This window comes from Lycium ferocissimum, unplaced genomic scaffold, assembly GCF_029784015.1.
Source record: "Lycium ferocissimum isolate CSIRO_LF1 unplaced genomic scaffold, AGI_CSIRO_Lferr_CH_V1 ctg407, whole genome shotgun sequence".
NCBI lineage: Eukaryota > Viridiplantae > Streptophyta > Magnoliopsida > Solanales > Solanaceae > Lycium > Lycium ferocissimum.
In genome coordinates, this window is record NW_026725556.1 from 87,043 (window position 1) to 108,606 (window position 21,564).

General features: G+C 34.0%; 1 protein-coding gene and 1 long non-coding RNA gene across 2 annotated transcripts; one reads left to right on the top strand and one right to left on the bottom strand.

Moving 5' to 3' along the window:
- Positions 1–1,279: 1,279 nt before the first annotated feature.
- Positions 1,280–4,477, bottom strand: LOC132044253 (uncharacterized). Its single transcript, XR_009412090.1, has 2 exons — positions 3,927–4,477; positions 1,280–3,722 (listed from the first exon to the last, which is right to left on the bottom strand). It is a non-coding gene; the product is annotated as an uncharacterized LOC132044253 (long non-coding RNA).
- An 11,109-nt stretch (positions 4,478–15,586) lies between these two features.
- Positions 15,587–21,206, top strand: LOC132044249 (ATP-citrate synthase alpha chain protein 2-like). The gene is made up of 13 exons (XM_059434741.1): positions 15,587–15,792; positions 15,920–16,038; positions 18,731–18,907; positions 18,991–19,152; positions 19,238–19,318; positions 19,426–19,477; positions 19,561–19,675; positions 19,769–19,850; positions 20,083–20,178; positions 20,256–20,357; positions 20,499–20,615; positions 20,694–20,810; positions 20,932–21,206. The coding sequence occupies exons 2-13, from the start codon at positions 15,940–15,942 to the stop codon at positions 21,001–21,003; spliced, it is 1,272 nt and encodes a 423-aa protein (XP_059290724.1). The 5' UTR covers positions 15,587–15,792; positions 15,920–15,939; the 3' UTR covers positions 21,004–21,206.
- The last annotated feature ends 358 nt before the right edge of the window (positions 21,207–21,564 follow it).

The following is a 21,564-nucleotide window of genomic DNA, read 5'->3' on the forward strand; positions in this document are numbered from 1 at the left end:
GTTTGTCACGACCCAAATCGAAGGGCCATGACGGGCACCCAAGCCCTACTTGCCGAGCATCGCTAATCATGCTTTCATATCAGAATCATAAATAATGGTGGACCATGAGGGTCATCAGATGGTAACCTGCTAGATCATAAGAGAACTATACTAAAAAGGAGTGAGCCCAAAGGACATACGTATATAACCATCTTTGGACAAAACTGTACAAACCGACAAGGTCATCATGAACACCTATACAACAAAATATAGGCCGAGAGGACCATACAACGTCTCTTTGTACCACAACTTACTACAAGCCTTTACTAGAGTGCATGACAGATAAGGTCAGCACAGGGCCCTGCCATACCCATATGTACAACAAACATATAACGTACTAAAACACGACAACAACTCCGAGACAAGTGGAGTGCTCCAAAATCAGCTGAACGGAAACCTAAGGAAGCAGATCGTCACCCTGTCTACCTGAACCTACAGGCATGAGCGCAGCTTCCATAGACAAAAAGGACGTCAGTACAGACAAAGTATTAAGTATATAAGGCATGAAAGTAACAAAAAAGTACATCGGATAAAAGGAATGAAACATGTATATTTGGACTGCCTCTGAGGGCCAATGATATGCATAAGTACTGTATATGTGCGTATATAACGCCTGCTCATACATACATACATATATGATAACGTCCAAATTCACTCCTCAAAGAGAAAGTGTACATGGTCATATGCAATATAATTTACCCAACTATGAGTCGGGGCCGATCCCGCAAGGAACAATATACTAGGCGATTTAAACAAGTTAGGAATTATCACCAACTACGTTAAGCCAAACACTTTTTCGATATTTGATTTTTGTTTTAACAAATAACAAAGATAAAATTAACTAGAAAGCGAGTAAAATGATCAATGGCCACAAGTATGGATACAAAGGAAATTACACTCAAGTAACGATCCAATGTATTTCACGATTTTATAACTAAGAGCGAGCTTATGTTAATAGATAATGGTTTCTAAAATCTCATTGAAAGTCTTCCAACCAAATCAATGAATTTCACTCTAAGCTTTTCCAAGCCTTAGAGTGTGATATCAAGCACAACCAATTGAATCTCAAGTAACTTTCCTATTCCTAGCTCAAGTTATTAGATGAGGTTTAAAGCCCCAAATTCTTATTAATTAATCTTTCCCAACCTCAATTTTCCTCTTCCGAGCTCAAATCGAAATGAGGGGGTCTTAGGGCTAGCTAATCCCTTAAGAAACATTAAAGAACAAGATTAACTAAAACAATATTAACTCACTTTATTAGCAATAAAAATCATTTAATACATAAGCAAGACAAGAGTTTCATCCAACACTTTAATCATAGAATATTTTCATAAACAAGATTCAAGTGAAGAAAATAAATACTACACACTTAGATAATCATTACAAAGCAAGGAATCAAAGAAATAAAGTAAAGGTTCAAGAAAGTGCTCAACCAAATCTTCAAATCTTCAACCCCAAAGTGTGGTGTAGGAACCCTAGCCTCCAAGAATTGTGTTTTGTGCCAAAGATGAAAATATTTTCTCTTTTATCTTCCTTTTATAGTCCCGCAATTAGAACAAAATAGCCACTGATTTTCGGAATTGCAGATCTGGCCCCCTTTTTGCAGATTTAGCCATTTTTTTCGTTTCTTCAATCTGACCTCTTTTTGACTTGGTTTCTTTTCCAATCACTTCTAAATCATATAAACCTGTAAAATAGGAGTAAACGACATTAAATGCACTATTTTCTCAATCAAACATTGCAAAAGTTTAAGCTTAAAGAAGAAATAAGTTGGTAAAATACCAACTTATCAAACCCCCAAATTTAAACTATTGCTTGTCCTCAAGCAAATCAAATCATACAATTTCCTTCAAAGGACTCCATTCAAAAGTGCACCAGCATCATGCCAAGTCAAAAATTCTACTTTAAGCAAAAGCACATTACTTTGATTGGTTATTAATCTAAAACATATGAATCACCAACTTCTTCTCAAAAACTTCATTTTCATTTCAAGTGCTCAAACACCAAGTTAATCAAAGTAGTAATCAAGTCATGACACTAAAGCTTCAAAATTTGCCTCATTATCACAAAACAACTTTCTCTTGTTCATTCATCTCAATTGGAAAATAGAACAAATTCACAACTCAAATTCTCATGTACCCTCACAATCAAAAGAGAATCGCAACTCGCAAAATACAATTTAAAACACAAATGGGATATCAAATGGAAAGAATTAACTCTCTCTCTCACAAAGATGTTAAAATGCACACAAGTAGTACCATAAGCTTGCCCTTCATGTAATTCTCCACTAATATAGATACACTTGGTTCAAAATCAATTAGGACTTTAAGGGTTATAATGTAGGCTTTTGGTTAAGGTAGGACACAATTTGGGTAAAAGTGACTCAAAATCTCCCTGAGCATTACAATTTGTAACAATCAAAGCACACTTCCTTTCAAACTTTTTCACCCTTTTCTTCATTTTTCATTTCACCAACTAGTCTTCCCTTTATTCACAACTCCTTATTTTTCCTTCCTTTTTCATCTTTCTACTTCATTTTTTTTTTTTTACCCTTTCACCTTTTACGCAACTTCCACATCACAACTCTTCCAACCGTTACCCCCAAACTTAGGCTTTTAGCCTATGTTTACACTTTCAAAGCCCTTAGGGAAGTGGGATGCCAAAAGATAGATCAATAAAGAACAAAAGGTTAAAGCTTGTAACATGGTTGCCAAAGAAAAGGTTAAAGGCTCAAAAGGGGTTGACTAGGGAAAATATGCAAGGGTAGGAAATTTAGGGGGGAAACGATCCAAAGAAGGCTTAACATCATTTTTCAAACCAAGTTAGTCTAGGATTTCGCCTTGAAACACATTCCGGGCAAGTTTTAGACTACAAATAATGCAAAAGAACTCATAAAGATCTACCACACATGACACATGAAAACCTAACTAAAATATGTATCCAAAGCCCAATTAAAACAAATGAATTCAAACAAAGTCACTTATAGTCTAAAGAGACCATTTAGTGAACAAAAGAGCCAAACATTGAATCTAAAAGTCACAACACGAATCCTTCCTTCAATCATTTTTCTTTTTCAAAAATCAAGAATTCATATGCTAAGGTTTAAATAAGTTGATACCAAGCAAGGCAAAAATTAGCCAAGGGGCAAAAAATCACATCCAAACACCCTTCCTACAACTAAAAAAAAATTTAACTAACAAAACTAAAGAAACTAGTAAAGAAAACAAAACAACAAAAGTGACTAATCCACAACTACATCAATAATTTAAGCCCGGCAAGGGCACACAATATCCATACATTAACCATAAACCCGACAAGGGCATAAATGAAGCATAAATATGAAAATAAAGTGTACTCCCAAATGCCACCCCCAACTAAAAATGTTGCATTGTCCTCAACTCAACTGAAGAAAATAAACCTCAAGTTATGAGGAACCCCCTGAAAAAAGATGGTGTCATTGAGATAGTGCATTTTTTCTGCTCTTCGAACCATTTTAGATGAATTAAAGGTCATTTCATGTCAAGAAGTAGCTGAAAGTGATGATAAAATATTAGAGCATATTACAGGAAAGTAACTAAAGCCAAGCTTGTGCAAGCGTTTTGCTTTTATGTCCAGGTTCACTATTGCTGCAAGCTTTCTTTCACATTCTCTTGACCACTTGTTTCCATCTATTAACAATAGACCTGGATAAAAAGCATTAATCCTTTAACAATCATAAAGATCAAGTTACATATTCTATTGTTCAACTTTGACCGTGTCAGCTCACTTTCCACCCAACTTTAACCATGTATAATATGCCATTTCTTTGTCTCAATCATCAATAATGTGTGTCAAGAAGTTACACCCATCCCACATGATCAAAACAGAGTGCTAATCACATCACTTACATGGAGAAAACAACATGGTTCTTTTCATTCAATTACTTGCGAGCACAAGAAAGCTACTTGGGAACAAGCCACGACGAAACATCGCAAGCCTAGCTACACCCCGGCGTCAACACACTAACTATCACAATAGTCATGAGCTTTTAACTTGACCGACCTGACCAAGCAGTCCACTACCCATTTGAATACCCAAAACTTACTCACAATCGACTCCTTATAGCGCTCGGTTACTAAGACTTCACCGGCGAATGAAATCGTCTGTCAGGCGATTTGTCAAACACGTTGTGGGCTTCCTACAATTAGCTTAGTTGAAGGACCATTGGTTAGTGATCAACCCTCCCAAAATGTTGGGAATTATAGTTCAACACAAAAGAAACACCAAACAACAACAATCATTTATTAAATCCCAAAAGGTTCAGCAATTAAAGCTCATAATGTTTACACTTTGCCATTTTTTTTAGAGGGACGGGATGGGACTGACAGCAAGCGAGACAGAGAATTGAGATGATGGAAAAGAGAAAGGGGGAAGTGGAGCAGAACTTTACCTGATTTTTGTCAATGGGTGAAGGAACCAACAGGATATGGTGTCATCACAGGGGAAGGGTGTTGAGTGGAGAAAACAAAAGCCTCTTGTGTTTAAGAGGAACTGAAAGAAAAGGCAAGAGGTGTTTTCTTTAAAACTCATAATTCCACACTACTTACTTACCTGGCTCGCTGCATTGTTGGCAACTGCCCACTATAGGTATTTTTTTTTGGTTTTATGCATTATGAAACAGTCCACTTATCAACCTAAAGCAGCTTTTCTGCACTTTTTTTTTAACTGTGCAGCCACTTAAACATTCTAAATCCTGTTCAAATTAATTCCCAAAAATTATGAAACTTGGTAGAATGATAAAAAATAATAAAATAAACTTATCTAAAAATTAAAATTGCGAAAAATTGAACTAATAATTAAGGAAATACGGGTTGCCTCCCATAGAGCGCCGCATTTAATGTCATGGCATGACACATGTCAACCTTACCACTTTTCTCTCCACTTGGAGGATATGAACTTTCGCCCCAACTTTGAATCGAGATTCCAGTGATAATCGTGGGGCGATGATAAAGAAACAAAGAGGCCAACTTTCGGATATCACATTTTGCACTTTTTGGCCTTTAAGTGAGGGATGTCATTTTGTCGTTTTGGCATGGCAAACTTCAAAATAAAAACGCCTTGTTCTTCACCTCCAAAATTCTCCATAGGCTCGGTTAGTTCAATTTCCATATCATTCACTAAGCACAATGTTGAAAAATGGTTGGAATGCGGTTTAGGGCGCTCCATTTTCAAATTCGCTCCATTTTTGACATCCTCATCCCTAAATGAACTAGAGTCTTCAAAAGATATTTTGTGAACCTTTTATTCAACTCTAGTATCATTTCTTCAACTTCGGCATCATTCACTATTTTTTGTTTGGTCGGTTGACAATTCACCATTAGCTCTTTAAAATCAATCTTGACCTCATTTTCAATTGAAGTCAACTCAAAATTTCTCTCCAAGACCCTTTGATGTTGAGCATCACATGCCTCAATTTTTGCATTTAATTCGGCCTCCAATTCCCTCATAGCAATTTCAAGTAGCTCCTTTTCTTGACTTTGCTCAATATGCATTTTTAGAAACTCCATCATCCGTGAAATGCCTTCACGGTGATCCCCATAGATTCCAAGTTGTTGAGCTTGATTCATTAGCCACTCTTGGCTCACAATTTCCAGTTTGTCAAGTGTTTCTCGATGGTGAGAGTCGTTCAAAGTTTGTAAAAATCCTCCCATGGAAAAATTCATGTTTTGAACACTCTCTTGTCTACTCTCAACACCCTCAAGTTGGTGAGCATTATGAGCCTCAACCAATAATTTCATTTGATCCTCCAAGGTGTGAATAGCTTTGTCATTGCAATTAGTTACTTGCCTCAATTATTAAGTGGTTGCCTCAAGTCCTCAAGTTCTAAGTTCAACTTTTCCTCCTTTTCGAGAATGGTTTCCAACATGAGCATTATCCTCTCATTTTGAGCATTTGAGACTTCTTCCACTTCCATATTCCTATTATCATCAAAACCAAAAGTAGAATCGTCATAGTGGGGGTTCGGGGAAGGGAAGGACAAATAAGCACAATTAGCCCAATGACCATTTTGACCACCACACCTATCACAAATACTCCACTCATAGGTTTGAGATTGTGCGCACAATCCGCCCCCGGGAGAATTCAAACAATTTTGCCATGAGTGTGGTCATCCACAATAAGGACAAGGGTTATCAAAGTATGAACAACTACCATCTGACCAATTTTCATTATGTGATGACATTTACAAAAACTAAGAAAATAAACAAAGACAAAAAAATAACTACACAAATATTCACAAGTTTGGACCAAAGCAAGTAAGCTTAAATCCCAAACTAACTCAAATACGCCAAATTGTTCTCCGGCAATGGCGCCAAAATTGATAACGTCCAAATCCACTCCTCAAAGAGAAAGTGTACACGGTCGTATGCAATATAATTTACCCAACTATGAGTCGGGGTCGATCCCACAGGGAACAATATAGTAGGCGATTTAAACAAGTTAGGAATTATCACCAACTACGCTAAGCCAAACACTTTTTCGATATTTGATTTTTGTTTTAACAAATAACAAAGATAAAATTAACGAGAAAGCGGGTAAAATGATCAATGGCCACAAGTATGGATACAAAGGAAATTACACTCAAGTAACGATCTAATGTATTTCATGATTTTATAACTAAGAGCGAGCTTATGTTAATAGATAATGATTTCTAAAATCTCATTGAAAGTCTTCCAACCAAATCAATGAATTTCACTCTAAGCTTTTCCAAGCCTTAGAGTGTGATATCAAGCACAACCAATTGAATCTCAAGGAACTTTCCTATTCCTAGCTCAAGTTATTAGATGAGGTTTAAAGCCCCAAATTCTTATTAATTAATCTTTTCCAACCTCAATTTTCCTCTTCCGAGCTCAAATCGAAGTAAATGGGCGGGTCTTAGGGCTAGCTAATCCCTTAAGAAACATTAAAGAACAAGATTAACTAAAACAATATTAACTTACTTCATTAGCAATAAAAATCATTCAATACATAAGCAACACAAGAGTTTCATTCAACACTTTAATCATAGAATATTTTCATAAACAAGATTCAAGTGAAGAAAATAAATACTACACACTTAGATATTCATTACAAAGCAAGGAATCAAAGAAATGAAGTAAAGGTTCAAGAGAGTGCTCAATCAAATCTTCAAATCTTCAACCCCAAAGTGTGGTGTAGGAACCCTAGCCTCCAAGAATTATGTTTTGTGCCAAAGATGACAATATTTTCTCTCTTATCTTCCTTTTATAGCCCCACAATTTTCCCAATCAAAATTAGAACAAAATAGCCCTGATTTTTGGAATTGCAGATCTGGCACCTTTTGGCAGATTTAGCCACTTTTTTCATTTTCTTCAATTTGACCTCTTTTTGACTTGGTTTATTTTCCGATCACTTCTAAATCATATAAACCTATAAAATAGAAGTAAACGACATTAAATGCACTATTTTCTCAATCAAACATTGCAAAAGTATAAGCTTAAAGAAGAAATAAGTTGGTAAAATACCAACTTATCAATATACAATGCTAGTCAAGCCTCTGTGGGCATCCCATCGTATTGTATCAGCCTATGTGGGCATAATCATAATCATATGACCAACTGATCAGGTGGTAGTGCGTATATAACGCTGTAACCTTCCCCATAACCCATATAGATAAGTATACGCATGTATAACGCCTGTGGGGGTCATAGTGTACACACACACACACACACACACACATATATATATATGCAATGCATGAATATGATAAGAGTACATCCTGTATCTTTCGGAGTGACGTAAGGTCTTTACACCTCCGAACATCGTTATGAGATAGCCATTTCATCAACATGTGACTTTATGAAGCATACTGAATCTGAAGAAGGACTTGCTAAGAACAATATTATTGGAACATGAATCAACATAGGACATCTCTAGTTGCTAAGAGTGGAATCATTATGGAGTAACGTTACGTTTACGTTTCGTTCATATAGATATACCAAAAGAAAAAAAGTTAGCCTTCACATATCTCAAGTCATCAACACAATCCTATAACGAATCGGTCGAACTAGTCCTCCAATCCTATAACAAAGGAAGGTATTTTCAAGCTTAGATAGTACTAGTATATTAGGTATGTCAAAAGATAATTCGACTCCAAAATGAAACAGACAACATTTCTCTTACTCCTTAGTCACTACAGCACACCTAACAGCCAACAACACAACAAAAACCTCATATAAGTCTCTTTAATATCACATCACTACTCTCCCCAAGATACACACCATAATATACGCTTCGTATACGACACTTATACACTTTTTTCTTCCAAGTATACCAAGTACAACATGCTCAACACAATCTCAACATCAACTACTATCCATACAACAAGATTTTAGCTCAAAAACACATTAACAATCATGGCTTAAAAAAAGATTACAACTCAAAATAAACTCAAGTTCATGTTTGAACCTTTCCTCCAACTTCTTTCCCTCCAAACCTAGCATAACCATCACATAAACTCATAAACATGGAAATAAGGCGGAATCTTACCTCAAGAACTCATGAACACTTCAATTCCAAGATTACTTCGAAGTATCCTCCAAAGCTATTACAAGAAGGAGAAATAAGCTTCAACAACTATTTGGAATCCTTTGACACTTGATTCTCACTTTAATTCCTTAACTTCACTTTGGGAAGTTGATCACATATGTTGGAGAGGTTTTTAAAAGTGTTTGAGGTCTGGGGAATGAAGAAAAATGGGATAAAATGAGGGGTTATGAAATATATTAAAAAGAAAGCTGGCACCGACTTAAATTTACTGTCCACTTTTACGGACCGTAAAAATTATACGGTCTGTATAATTGGACCGTAAAAAGCCAACAATGGCTCACCCCCACTGTTATCATTTTACGATGGCGGTCAACCAGATATACGATCCGTATTTTATATACGGTCCGTATATCTGATCGTAAAACTCAACTTTTTCCGAAACATATTCTCGTCGATTCATTTAACCTCTAATCCTCCCAACACATACTAAGCATGAACTTAAACCCTTGCATACTCAAGATGAACACGTCTAATCTTATAAAATCTCAAAAAAAAAATTGTATCCCAAGTCTATAACATCAACTCACGAAGAAACTTAACGTATAAAAGTACGATGTGTAACAAGTGTTTGAATGTTAATTAGCATACTAGTCTTCTTTACTTGCTCCACCCCCCCCACCTTCCACCTTCCCCCCTTTTACATTAAAAAGATAACTCTTTAGATGGAATGATGGTCAAGTTAACAAATGTGGCTTTAAAAATTGAAGCTTATGAGTTTTTATAACGACGCCAAATTATTGCTATAATAACAACTGGGTTATTATTTTATAGATTTCTAATATACATACGGGGTCTAATGCTAAAGTGACTGAGTTCATATGTACTCGTATCACGTATAAATGGAAATTATAATTGGCAGTTTTTCTTTTTTATTTTTTAAAGATCTTGGTAGTTATACACACATTTAAAAAAAAAAAAAAGGGGGGGGGGGGGGGGGGGGGGGGGGGGGTAAATGAAGAATTGATTTTCTTTAACCTTTATGGTAAGAGAAGAATTAGAAATGGATTTAAAGTGAAACTTTTGGTGCTTAAATCAACATCAATTCCAAAAATCCACCAACCTGTAGACCAGCAGCCAACCACCGGAGTTGGAGTGAAGAAACCATATAAGACTTCCAAAACTTCTTTTTTATTATTAGAAGAAGTAAAGAAAATACTGCAAGAAACTAAAAATAAAACAAAGACGGCTGGCCAAATAAAATTATTTGAAATGGCATGGCCAGATATATTGTGAACAACGTGAAATTTGAAGCCTGCTCAAACAAGTCAATAAAATACTAAGAAGCAAATGCAGTACAGTTTTGACTAGGTTAGTTGAGAGTATTATTCTGACTAGCATTCTGGGACTAATAATATACTCCCTGTTTCATTTTATGTAATCGTGCTGGACTGGATATGGAATTTAAAAAAATTAGAAAATTATGTTCTTAATATTATACTCTATCTGCCCCAATTTATGTGAAGGGTACAGAATATTAGGGCTAGATTCTTCAATTATTTAAAATAAACCTTACACGTTTAAAAACTACTTGAAAAATACTACAAAGCAATATAGCTAATGATTCAGAATATTTTTTTTTTTAAAATTGAGAAAATAAAATCAAAGAAAAAACTGTTTTACTACTCAAATAGAGGGCCTTCACATAAAATGAGACAGAGAGGGCATGTCATTACATTTATGTGGCCGTAAGACTTTTGAAACTTGCAGTGTTAGACATACCATTACATTTGAGTGAAAATAAAAGCTTGCCACTGAGGATAAAATGAAAAATTTAAGTCAAGTTCCCAAATTTAGAAATGGGAAAAGGCCAAAAAATCCCCAAATTAAAACTATTGAAGATAGAAAATGCCCTTTGTTTGTTTTCTTGTCTAAAACTGTCCGTGAACTATTAGAAATTGGACAAAAATGCACTAGTCGTAATGAAAGGGGCTTAATTATTCCCCAATCAGGTTAATTATCCCCTTTTAGAACTTATTTTTTTTTATGAGATGGACTTCACCTTGAGCTTTCTTCTCCGTTGGAAGTCTGGGAGCATATATGCTTGACCTAATTGTTACTTCTAATAAAATGGATGAAGTTCATAGAAAATCTAGATTCAAATCTCAACAGAAATTAAAATAAATGACGATTTCTTTCCATCTATCTGCCTAAATTTTGGATGATAGTGTTATTCAATACTTTTACTGGTAGGAGACGTAGCAAGCACTCATAAAATAGGTGGGTTGCACATGAATCAACTATTAGAGTTGTGAAAACTTTTGTAAATATGTGAATTAACGCGTCCGTCAATGTTACGATTTTATTCGTACTAATCTAATAGTGCATACTACCTTCCACCACACAAATATCGAATAGAGTACTCTGTTCTCCAAACACTAAATCACCAATTTTTCTCTCTTTAGATTTGAATATGGGTTTTCAATAACTTTTTGTCGACTTTGTAAGAATAACAATTATATCACACATATATGCTTTGATTTTTTATGGAGAAGAAAGTTCAAGAACTAAAAAGGTATGAAAAAAGAAAACACATGTATACTAGAAATAAATGGGATAACCATTCCAAGGTGTTGTTAATATCAACAAAAATACATTAGTTTTAAAAGAGGATACATCAAATTTGGAGATCTGTTAATGAGTATAGAGGCATAATTGAGCCAATTTGCTAACAACTAGAATTTTTTTGTCTAATTTCTAATAGTCCAAAAGCATTTTTGGACCAAAAATCAAATGAAGAATATTTTTATTCTATCTCTAATAGTTAAAAAGTATTTTTGAATCATTCTTCGTAAAATAGGAAAAAATAAGATCATATAAACTGTAATGGAGTGACGAACAAATTATCTATATTATTGAAGTCATACTTTACAAGCTCCCAACATTCCTTTAGGCTTTAGCAGACACATGAATATTGACTCTTTCAACATAAGACGGCTGAGAAATTATTTTTAATAAAAAGCAAAAATAAAAGAGAGAAGAAAAAAAGAGTTCATTTTACTTTCATTATCCATCGTTTCAACTCGATTGACTCAACTGGACTACAGTATTCGTTATGACTAGTAGACTCCAACTATTTTTGTTATTTATAATATTATTATTTTAACAATATAGGTTGAAGTTTGTGTAAAAGTACTATTTTGAGTGGTGATTTGTTTTTAGTATTGACTAATAAGTGGGACACGAAGGAGATCAGCGTCAAAATATAATACTAGGAATTAAATTGTAGAGTGTATATATAAAAAGGAAATAAAACGTGATAGCAAATTTTTATAGTACTGTCTCACGCCAAAGCTGAGAGATTCAATATACACATGCAATTTAATTGTTAATATTGCGCAAGCATGATGAAAATAGGGCAATTTCCTTACTTATTTTCGCGGAACAAATAATTTGAACTCTATACTTGATAAAAAAAAGACAAAAAATTTACTAAAAATCCCACAAAACAAAGTGGAATTGTTCATTTCTAATTCAACACCAAAGGTAGTCTACAAAATCAGTAACTTCTTCTTTTGAATAACTAGAACTACAAAAATAAAAAAGAATGAATTTCTTTCGCTAAACATATAAATTCATTGTTAATTCTAATTAACGATGAATTATAAAAAATCATGTTAGTTACAGGCTATTCAAGGATAAATTATCGATAAATTTTATTGATAATTTATGTTTTTAAAAATAGAAAGAACATGAAATCTTTATAATTCCTTATTAACTTATTAGAAAAATCCCTTTTCTTTGAAAATCTAGTGATTTCTTCATAAATTTTTCCTAATTAAACTATTCGTTTTTGATGGAAAATAGGCATATATACTCAGCGGAAGCAATCACCCAAGATCATATTCTTACATGTAAACTAGACAAACACAATCAAATACGAGATTGTAACACTAACCTTTTGAAGGCATTGCCTGAGTCTTCAATTGCGTCCTTGTTCTCCAGGTTTACGATCTTCTACTGTGTATCCTGAAGTTCTTTTGAACGTAATACTTGAGTGGCAAGTATTCGGCTCCAGAATCATAATCTCACTTAGGGTTTTATGGCTTTCTTTATATACACACGTTTTAGGGTAAAACCTTACCTAAAAACGTGTAGCCCTTTTCCTAACCCACCAAGGATATTATTTCTCCTTTTATTTTCCTTTGTTCTAGAATATTCGAGCACAAGCGGGGACCACGATTTAATAACGAGGCTTCCTATTGTGGTATTAATTCGGAATGTGGATGAATTAATCCTTCCACAATAAATTACGCTTATTCCACTAGAAAAGCGTAATTGCACTCCTACATTTAATTTCGAAATCATTCATTAAAAACTTATTTAACTCCCCCATGTTAAGATTACAGACACAATCAAATAAATTAAATTCGACAATTTAATTCATCGACTAATCTAATCCTTTATACTTCCGCTTAACTTATTTCATGTGACGGATACAAAATCCACCGGGTTTTCACATGAAAACTTATAAGCATCCATAAAGGGTATCATCAATCTCAAGGTCGAGACACGGATTCTATCAACTAATTGTTATTTCACAAATGCACTTTGCCATTGTCCAATTTACCAGAATACATTAACTCGGAGTTGAGTCGTACCTTTTTAATAAATCAAAATAATGACAAGCACATTGATCACAACAATCATATCAAGATTAAGAGTATAAGAACATTTAATGAGCTAGAGAGGTAGTTTTATATATTTAGCACAAAACACTTATCTCTATTTGGTCCGTCCAATACACACAAAAATGTACTAGCATAAGAAGTTGGAACATAACCATTCCCATAATCAAGATAGATTATATTTTAATCTTATGCTACAATCATCAAGATACTTTGCCCAATTTCATCTTTGATTGTGAACATTAACTTTATAACTTATAAGAACCGACAATTTAATCTTCCGCGCATGAGCTAAAACTCCATACACTAAATCGTCTACTATATAAGTAAAGGGCACACATGAACAAATGATCTATTTAAATTAAGACTTTATTGAATTGAATAAATAAATAAACAATTGTTCCAAAAGAAATAAAAATAATACTATGAACAAACCGCATGGTTAATAGTATATCCTAACAGTTTTATATAGAGTTTGTGGCTACCAAATAGCATTTGGACCAAAAATGTTAGGCTTAGGCGAGAAATTGTAAAAGTGGCAGGCGGCCGAAAACACGAAATTAATGAAGTTGTGGCACAATAATAATAGATTCAGAATTTTCAAACCATAGGTAAATCATTACGTTTAATTTGATGTGGCCAGGGTCTGTTTGGAAAGCCACCTAATAATTGAAATTGATGTAATTATTAGGGTAGTAACTCCATGGTCTAGTAATTACATATTATAGTAATTACGAAAACTTATTTGTTTATCATAGCGTAATTACACAATTAGAATAGATTTTAAAAATAAATTAATTATCAAAAATTAAAAGTCAATATTTGACACGTGCCTTCATAAATGATACTAAATTTGGTATTTAATATACATATTGTTTCTTCAAAATATATTAAATAATAATCATATATTTGTACTAATATTGTAAAAACAATTGATATATATATTTCAAATTAATAATTTTTAATTTGATTAATTATAAAAACTAAAAGCACACATTTTGTAAGAACTTCATGGACTGCATGTTCGATAAAAAGATTAATATTTAAAAATATAATTTCATAACATTATTCAAATGTTTACAAAAATAAATAAATATAATCTATCAATTCTAACTGAAAAATGAATGGCAGGCAATGAAATAACAAGTCAATACTACTAAAGCAAATAAATTGAAACTGAAAATATAACAGAAATCTAAAATCTAAAAACAAAAAAAAAATTAGTAAACATAATACTTTTGTGTCAAATTCCAGCATAACTTAAGTAAATATAATTCAAAAGAAAAGAAAAACATATGTGTAATCTCATTCACAACGAAATTATACTTTAATGACATCACTCATTATAATAACGCGAAATTAAAAAGAAATTATTTTTCTTTTTACATTCTTTTTACGCTAAATGAAGAAAAAAAAAAAAAGAGCAATTACATGGAATCACTAGAAGTAAAGGTTGGGAAATGAGAAGAAAGGAAATGAAAAATGATAAATAATGTAAAAAGAAAAATAATTTTTAAACACAAAAATAATTTAAAAGTAATAAAATATCCTTAACTATTGGAGAGAACTTTCTTGATTAGTATTTTTGTTTTTTTGTTTCTTTAACAAACTTGAATTAGCATTTACATACAGGAGAATTTACTCTTCATTTGATATATGCATAAATAAATACGTTTCAGTAATTTTAAACACATATGACTGCCAAAGATTACAACAATATAAATTCCAGCTTTTGGACCATTACACAAAATATCAGATGTAACTTTTAGTCCGTCAGTTTATTTTAAACATGTTTCGGCAGTAATTTGTCTTATTTTTCCTATCACTAATTCCACATTTTATGTAGTTATTTTTTGACCTAATATTATAAAAAAAGGTTCTTTACAGGATTGGTATACAAAGTTGAACTCCACAAAAAAAGGATTGACGTTGTATGAATTGAAACCTAGTTTCTGCTCACACTTTGTATATGCATTAAAATATCGATTAAATCTGTATAAAATTTATTTGATAGTAAACCCTGTTATTATTATATATTAACTTAAGTTCACCCTAAAAACCGATAAACTTCAAATCACCGAGAATACCTATAATTAACTAATAAGTAATCGAACTATATAAATAGTTTTTACAAGTTAAACTCTAAAATTTATTAGTAATACTTATTTTATACTCTAGGTGGTAGCTAGTATTGGGTAAAGCCAAAAATAAGCATAACTAGTTTTACCGGTTGGTTGGTTGGTCCACATTGGTGTGCCTGTGCTTCATGTGTCCACTGTCCAATCCACTACCAACACCTACTTCCCGCTAACAAATCATCCTGTTTTCTACATTTCCTTTTTCATTAAAAAAAAAAAAAACATTTTTTCCCTTAATGTTCCAGTTAGCCCATATTTTGACAGCCATATTTGAACTATAAATAGATGTAGTCTAGACGTCCCCAAGATTGTCAGTGTGTGTCTTTCAACTTTGTCTCATACAATAAACAGAAGATACATTGAATCAATTTTTCTTGTTTTTAACGGTAAAGATCTCAACTTTTTTTTTCTTTGCCATCATATTGATCTGTGAAAAAAAGATTTGATCTGGGTTTTTAGATCTGTTGTCGGGTTTTAAGTTACTTCTTCTTATTATTTTTGTTATTAAAGCAGGTTAAAAAAGAAAAAAGAAAATGGCACGCAAGAAGATCAGAGAGTATGATTCAAAGAGATTGTTGAAAGAGCATTTCAAGAGACTTGGAGGTTATGATTTGGCCATTAAGTCTGCACAGGTAAGTTCAATTTAATTTAATTTTTTTTTTTTTTGGTTAATTTTTTAATGTGGAGCAAATCTTTAGTGTTTACCTTAGTTTGGGTGATTCTTGATTTCATAATCTTTGAAATATTAAAGATAAAATGAGGAAGAATGTTCTTTTGTTTGAATTAACAAATTAGGTAGGAAAGATTTAGGTAGCATTTTTATTAAAAATTAGGCCACCTACTTGAATCCACATGCAGCATTTGTGGGTGCAGATTTTAAGTTTCATCTAAATTTGAGTATGTGTGATGCTTTTTTTTTTTTTTTTTTTTTTTTTTTTCCTTTTTCTTTTTTCTGCGTCATTTCCAGTAATGATAGTAAAATGGATGGCTAATTTTAAAAGCAAATTCAATCTAGAAGCTACATTTGAGAATGCCTATTTACTTGAGTTTGTAGTATGGTTCTTTCGGCATTCATTTTGAAGTAATGGTTACAAAATGGGTGATAAGTAATTCTCAGGGCCGTCTCAACAACGTTAGGGGCCTAAACCCAAACTTCAGAGAGAGGCCCTAATTTTTTTTTTTTTAAAGGAAAGATCGTCATATATATTTTTATTTAAAGTCTACTTTTCTAGCTTTCTTAGATGCAAAGTCATTAATTACTATCCTATAATCAATTTGTTCTAACAATTCCTTTTCAATTGATAATATAGCTAATCCATTCAATCTCTCTTGAGACATTGTTGATCTTAGATTAGATCTTATCAATTTTAATTTTGAAAAACATCATTCGGCCGAGACAACAATTATATATATAATACATTTTTAAGGAAAAAATGAGGTCCCAAGCGATTGTTTTATTGGCCTTATAGTCGAGCCACCCCTGTTAATCCTAGCTACCTCTAGTTTTGAGATCTATTTTAGCATAGTGGGGTAGAATAGGTAGGTCAGGTAGATTGCTAAAACTTAAAGAGAGTGCCTAATATTTTTAACGGAAAAGGGTCAAATATACCCCTGTACTATTAGAAAAGGGTTAAATATACCCCTCCTTATACTTTGTATCCAAATATACCCTTCCCGTTATACTTTGGGTTCAAATATACCCCTCTGTTATACTTTGGGTTTAAAAATACCCTTCATCCGTTAAAATTGGCCAAGGTGGATATAAGATCTGAGGTGGCGCTGACAAATCGGTGAGATGGACATGACATGGCATGCCACCTCACTACCCCAACCCATTTACCCCTCTCCTCCCCTTCTTCTCGCATCACTACCCTCTCCTCCCCCTTCACAACATTTGCCACCATTAGCACCACCACATCATTTGTTCATTCTTTTTTGCAAACTAATGGTGCTACTGAATTTGCAAAGGTGATGCATCTTTTTTTTTTTTTTTCCCACAAATGGTAATGCATATTTTTCGCAAATAGAGCAGGCTTTCTCCAATTAAAAGGGCGTTAAACAGAAAAGAGTCATTATGTCTGCATTTTAGAAATTCAAGTTGCGATCTATTATGCATAGGCAGTTGATGAATTGGTGAAATAGCAGCAGTGAAGGTCTTGATGTACTAGCTTGTAAGTATCCATAAATCACACAATGTGAAGAAGCAATGGAACTCATCACACAATGTGAAGAAACAATGGAACTCCATAAAGTCAAATTTTGAGTTATATAGTTCTTTTAATGGCTAGCTATTAGTGTATAAGATGTTATGGTAATACACGCTTGCAAAATTAAGATCTATTGTGCAGCAAATGGTGTGTGTCAATTACTCGACAATAAATTAATCAAAATGCATTTTTTCAGCAGATCCTGCTGTAGACTGTAGTGCAAAATACATTAAACATTTCTGGACCAACTTCACCATTGATTCATAAAGTTTACAAAGGGGTATATTTTAGGACAAAAAAAATAAACCAATAAACAGAGGGGGAGGAGAGGGTAGTGATGCAAGAAGAAGGGGATGAGAGGGGTAAATGGGTTTGGGTAGTGAGGTGGCATGCCATGTCATGTCCATCTCACTGAGTTGTCAGCGCCACCTCAGATCTCATATCCACCTTGGACAATTTTAACGGATGAAGGGTATTTTTAAACCCAAAGTATAAAAAAGGGGTATATTTGAACCCAAAGTGTAACTGGAAGGGTATATTTGGACAGAAAGTATAACGAGGGGTATATTTAACCCTTTTCTAATAGTACAGGGGTATATTTGACCCTTTTCCGTATTTTTAAAGGTACAAGTGTATAATCTTGGGACCACCTGGCCTGAGAGATATTCCTAACATTCTTTAGACTCTTAAGTTATTGATTGTCTAAGAAATTAATAACTGAAGAAAACAAGAAACATAATTTTGCCTAACTCTTGAATTCTATGGAGCTGTTAGATACTGCATCTCAACGACTAATATATCTTCCTCAAAACTTTGATCCTCAAATCTCCCTAATAAAGAGAGTCCTTCTGTCCTTACAGCAATTAGAAATGATGAGTTTATTGTGAATGTTTGATCCAAAGACTGGCTTCTTATTCGTTTTCGATGAGTTTGATGGGGAGAAAGGGAGGAAAGCCAAAGCTTTTTCCATTTTGTTGAACGGGGACTTCAAAAATAAAATTTCATGCTTCTTGTGAAAATTTGAACAGTATAGATGACTAGTTTTATGAGCTTTATAAGACAAATATAAGCCAGGATTGCAACTATAAGATGTTTTTTCTCCCTTTCTGTGGCTTAGGTGACGGAGTCTACTGATATCAATGAGCTAGCAGAGAAAGAGCCTTGGCTTACCCCAACAAAGTTGGTCGTAAAGCCCGATATGTTATTTGGGAAGCGTGGAAAGAGTGGGCTAGTTGCCTTGGATCTTGATCTCGCTCAAGTTGCTACCTTTGTGAAGGAGCGCCTTGGCAAAGAGGTAGTTCAGATATTCACTTACGTTTATCCCTTTTGATGATATTGTCAAAAACCAAGTGCATTGTTTGTTTTACACATTGACAGGTGGAGATGGGCGGATGCAAAGGTCCCATCACGACTTTCATTGTTGAGCCATTCATTCCCCACGATGAAGAGTTTTATCTTAATATTGTCTCGGAGAGGCTTGGTTGCAGCGTAAGCTTTTCTGAATGTGGAGGAATTGACATCGAAGAGAACTGGGACAAGGTATGTAAAATAGTCAACAGTAGGCATGTTAAATCCAAAACCTTATATTTATATCTCAATTTAACATTTAATCCTTTTTCTCCAGGTTAAGACTATCTATGTGCCTACAGGGACTTCTTTTACATCAGAGATATGTGCTCCACTTGTTGCCACTCTACCGTTGGAGGTAAATATTTGAAAGAAAAGGAAGAAAAAATAGTGTTGCTAGAATAGTCTGTTAGTTGTCCAATTTATATTGCAATTTTTGATGTGGAATTTACTTGTATGTTACAGATTAAGGGTGTCCTTGAGGAGTTCCTCAAAGTGGTTTACACTCTATTTCAAGGTATCTACAAGATACTTTGTCACCGCTAGATCTTTACGGCTTCTTTGGATTTTTGTGTAACCCTCAACATTTCTTTCTATCAGATCTGGACTTCACTTTCCTAGAGATGAATCCTTTCACATTGGTTGAAGGAAAGCCTTATCCTCTGGATATGAGGGGAGAGCTTGATGACACTGCTGCTTTCAAGAACTTCAAAAAGTAAATCTGCTACCTAACCTTTATTGGCTAAAAGTAAATCAACTTTTGGTAATCCAAACATCATAGACTAAGGATATATTATCCATCCTGCAGGTGGGGAAATATCGAATTTCCATTGCCATTTGGAAGGGTTATGAGTGCTACAGAGAGCTTTATTCACGGGCTTGATGAAAAGGTATATCTTGATGCTATTGCATTACTTAACAGAGTTAAAAGAAAAAGACAACTCCCAACTGTCAGCACCAACCCCAATCTTTGGCTGGTGATTAATGCATTTCAAAAAACAAACAAAAAAGTATTTCTTACATGTTTGAGTTGCGAGGCAAAATTAATCTTCAGCTTCAGATCACAGAATATCTGTCAATAGCTATGTTACATGCTAAAGCATTCAAGTCGATTTATCGCAGACAAGTGCATCGTTGAAGTTCACAGTCTTGAACCCCAAGGGGCGAATTTGGACTATGGTTGCTGGTGGAGGAGCTAGTGTCATCTATGCAGATACTGTACATTTCTATCCTTGGAAAATGTCATTCCATGATACACTCTTTGATTATATATTCTTACCATATTTCCTTAACAGGTAGGTGATCTTGGATATGCTTCTGAGCTTGGGAACTATGCAGAGTACAGTGGTGCTCCCAATGAAGAAGAGGTCCTGCAGTATGCCAGAGTTGTAATTGATGTAAGAATAAACTAGTTACATAATTTTTATTTTTTTTGACACACCTAATATCTTACAAGAAAATCAATTATTACATTATGCCACATTCTCCGTTTATGCACCCCGAGAGGAAAAGATACTGATACTAATCCCATGTTGCAGTGTGCGACTGCAAATCCTGATGGCCGTAAGAGAGCCCTCGTGATTGGTGGTGGAATAGCCAACTTCACTGATGTTGCTGCTACATTTAGTGGTATTATTAGAGCTCTAAAGGAGAAGGTATGCTAGCACAATTGACTGTTTTCAATTGACTTGCTCCGATATTGAGATTTCCTTATTCAACATCTCTTATGACAGGAATCGAAACTTAAAGCTGCAAGAATGCACATATATGTTAGAAGAGGAGGTCCAAACTACCAAAGAGGTCTTGCGAAAATGAGGTCTCTTGGTGAGGAAATTGGCATCCCAATTGAGGTATGCACTAGTGTCAACTAGTACTAATCTAAAATGACTGTTTTTCCGCTAGTATCAAATGGTAACCATGTTTTAACTTTACAAGCATTGTTCATTGTTCTTGTTCTAATTTTTGTTGAAGGTCTATGGACCCGAGAAAACCATGACTGGCATCTGCAAACAGGCGATTGAGTGCATCACTGCAGCAGCATAAATCAACCAACCTCGTTCTCCAAGCTGAATTGCTTTAGTTATGTTTTTTTGCTTTGTGTTAGTGTCTTGTTGTATGCCTAGTATAAGCAATTTGATTTGTATCTTTGAACATTTCACATAAATGGGCCATGAATAATGAGTTCCTTTAATGGATTTGGTTTTCCAATTTAAACATGAAGTCCATCAAAAATCTCGGTTCAACAATCCTTGTACTACATCTTGTATGGGCAGTGAACTGAACCTCAATCCTTCTTGAAAATAGAAAGGAAACATCTCAATGTTACACCATTTCATCTAATAAAGAAAATAACCATAAAACGATTCCCAGACAGGGTTAATATGTCGATCTACAATGCGCGTGTATGTTTCTTTGAAATGCTTCAAATGACACTAATAACGTCACCAGAATTCAGTTGATTCATTACTGTTGTATCTTCTTAAGTGAATTTACATAACATATGATTAATGTTTAAGAATGATTTTCAAAGTTGAGGACATAAACTTACATTTCAGGAAGAAACAGCAATATGCATAGAAGAGCAAAAAAAGCATTGTTTACTGC

Bases quoted from the DNA above. Each gene is read 5' to 3' on its own strand.
- LOC132044249 (XM_059434741.1), top strand. From the start codon at position 15,940: ATGGCACGCAAGAAGATCAGAGAGTATGATTCAAAGAGATTGTTGAAA. The intron at 19,851-20,082 runs GTATATCTTGAT...GATTTATCGCAG, and splicing joins TTCACGGGCTTGATGAAAAG to ACAAGTGCATCGTTGAAGTT. The intron at 20,811-20,931 runs GTATGCACTAGT...TTTTTGTTGAAG, and splicing joins AAATTGGCATCCCAATTGAG to GTCTATGGACCCGAGAAAAC.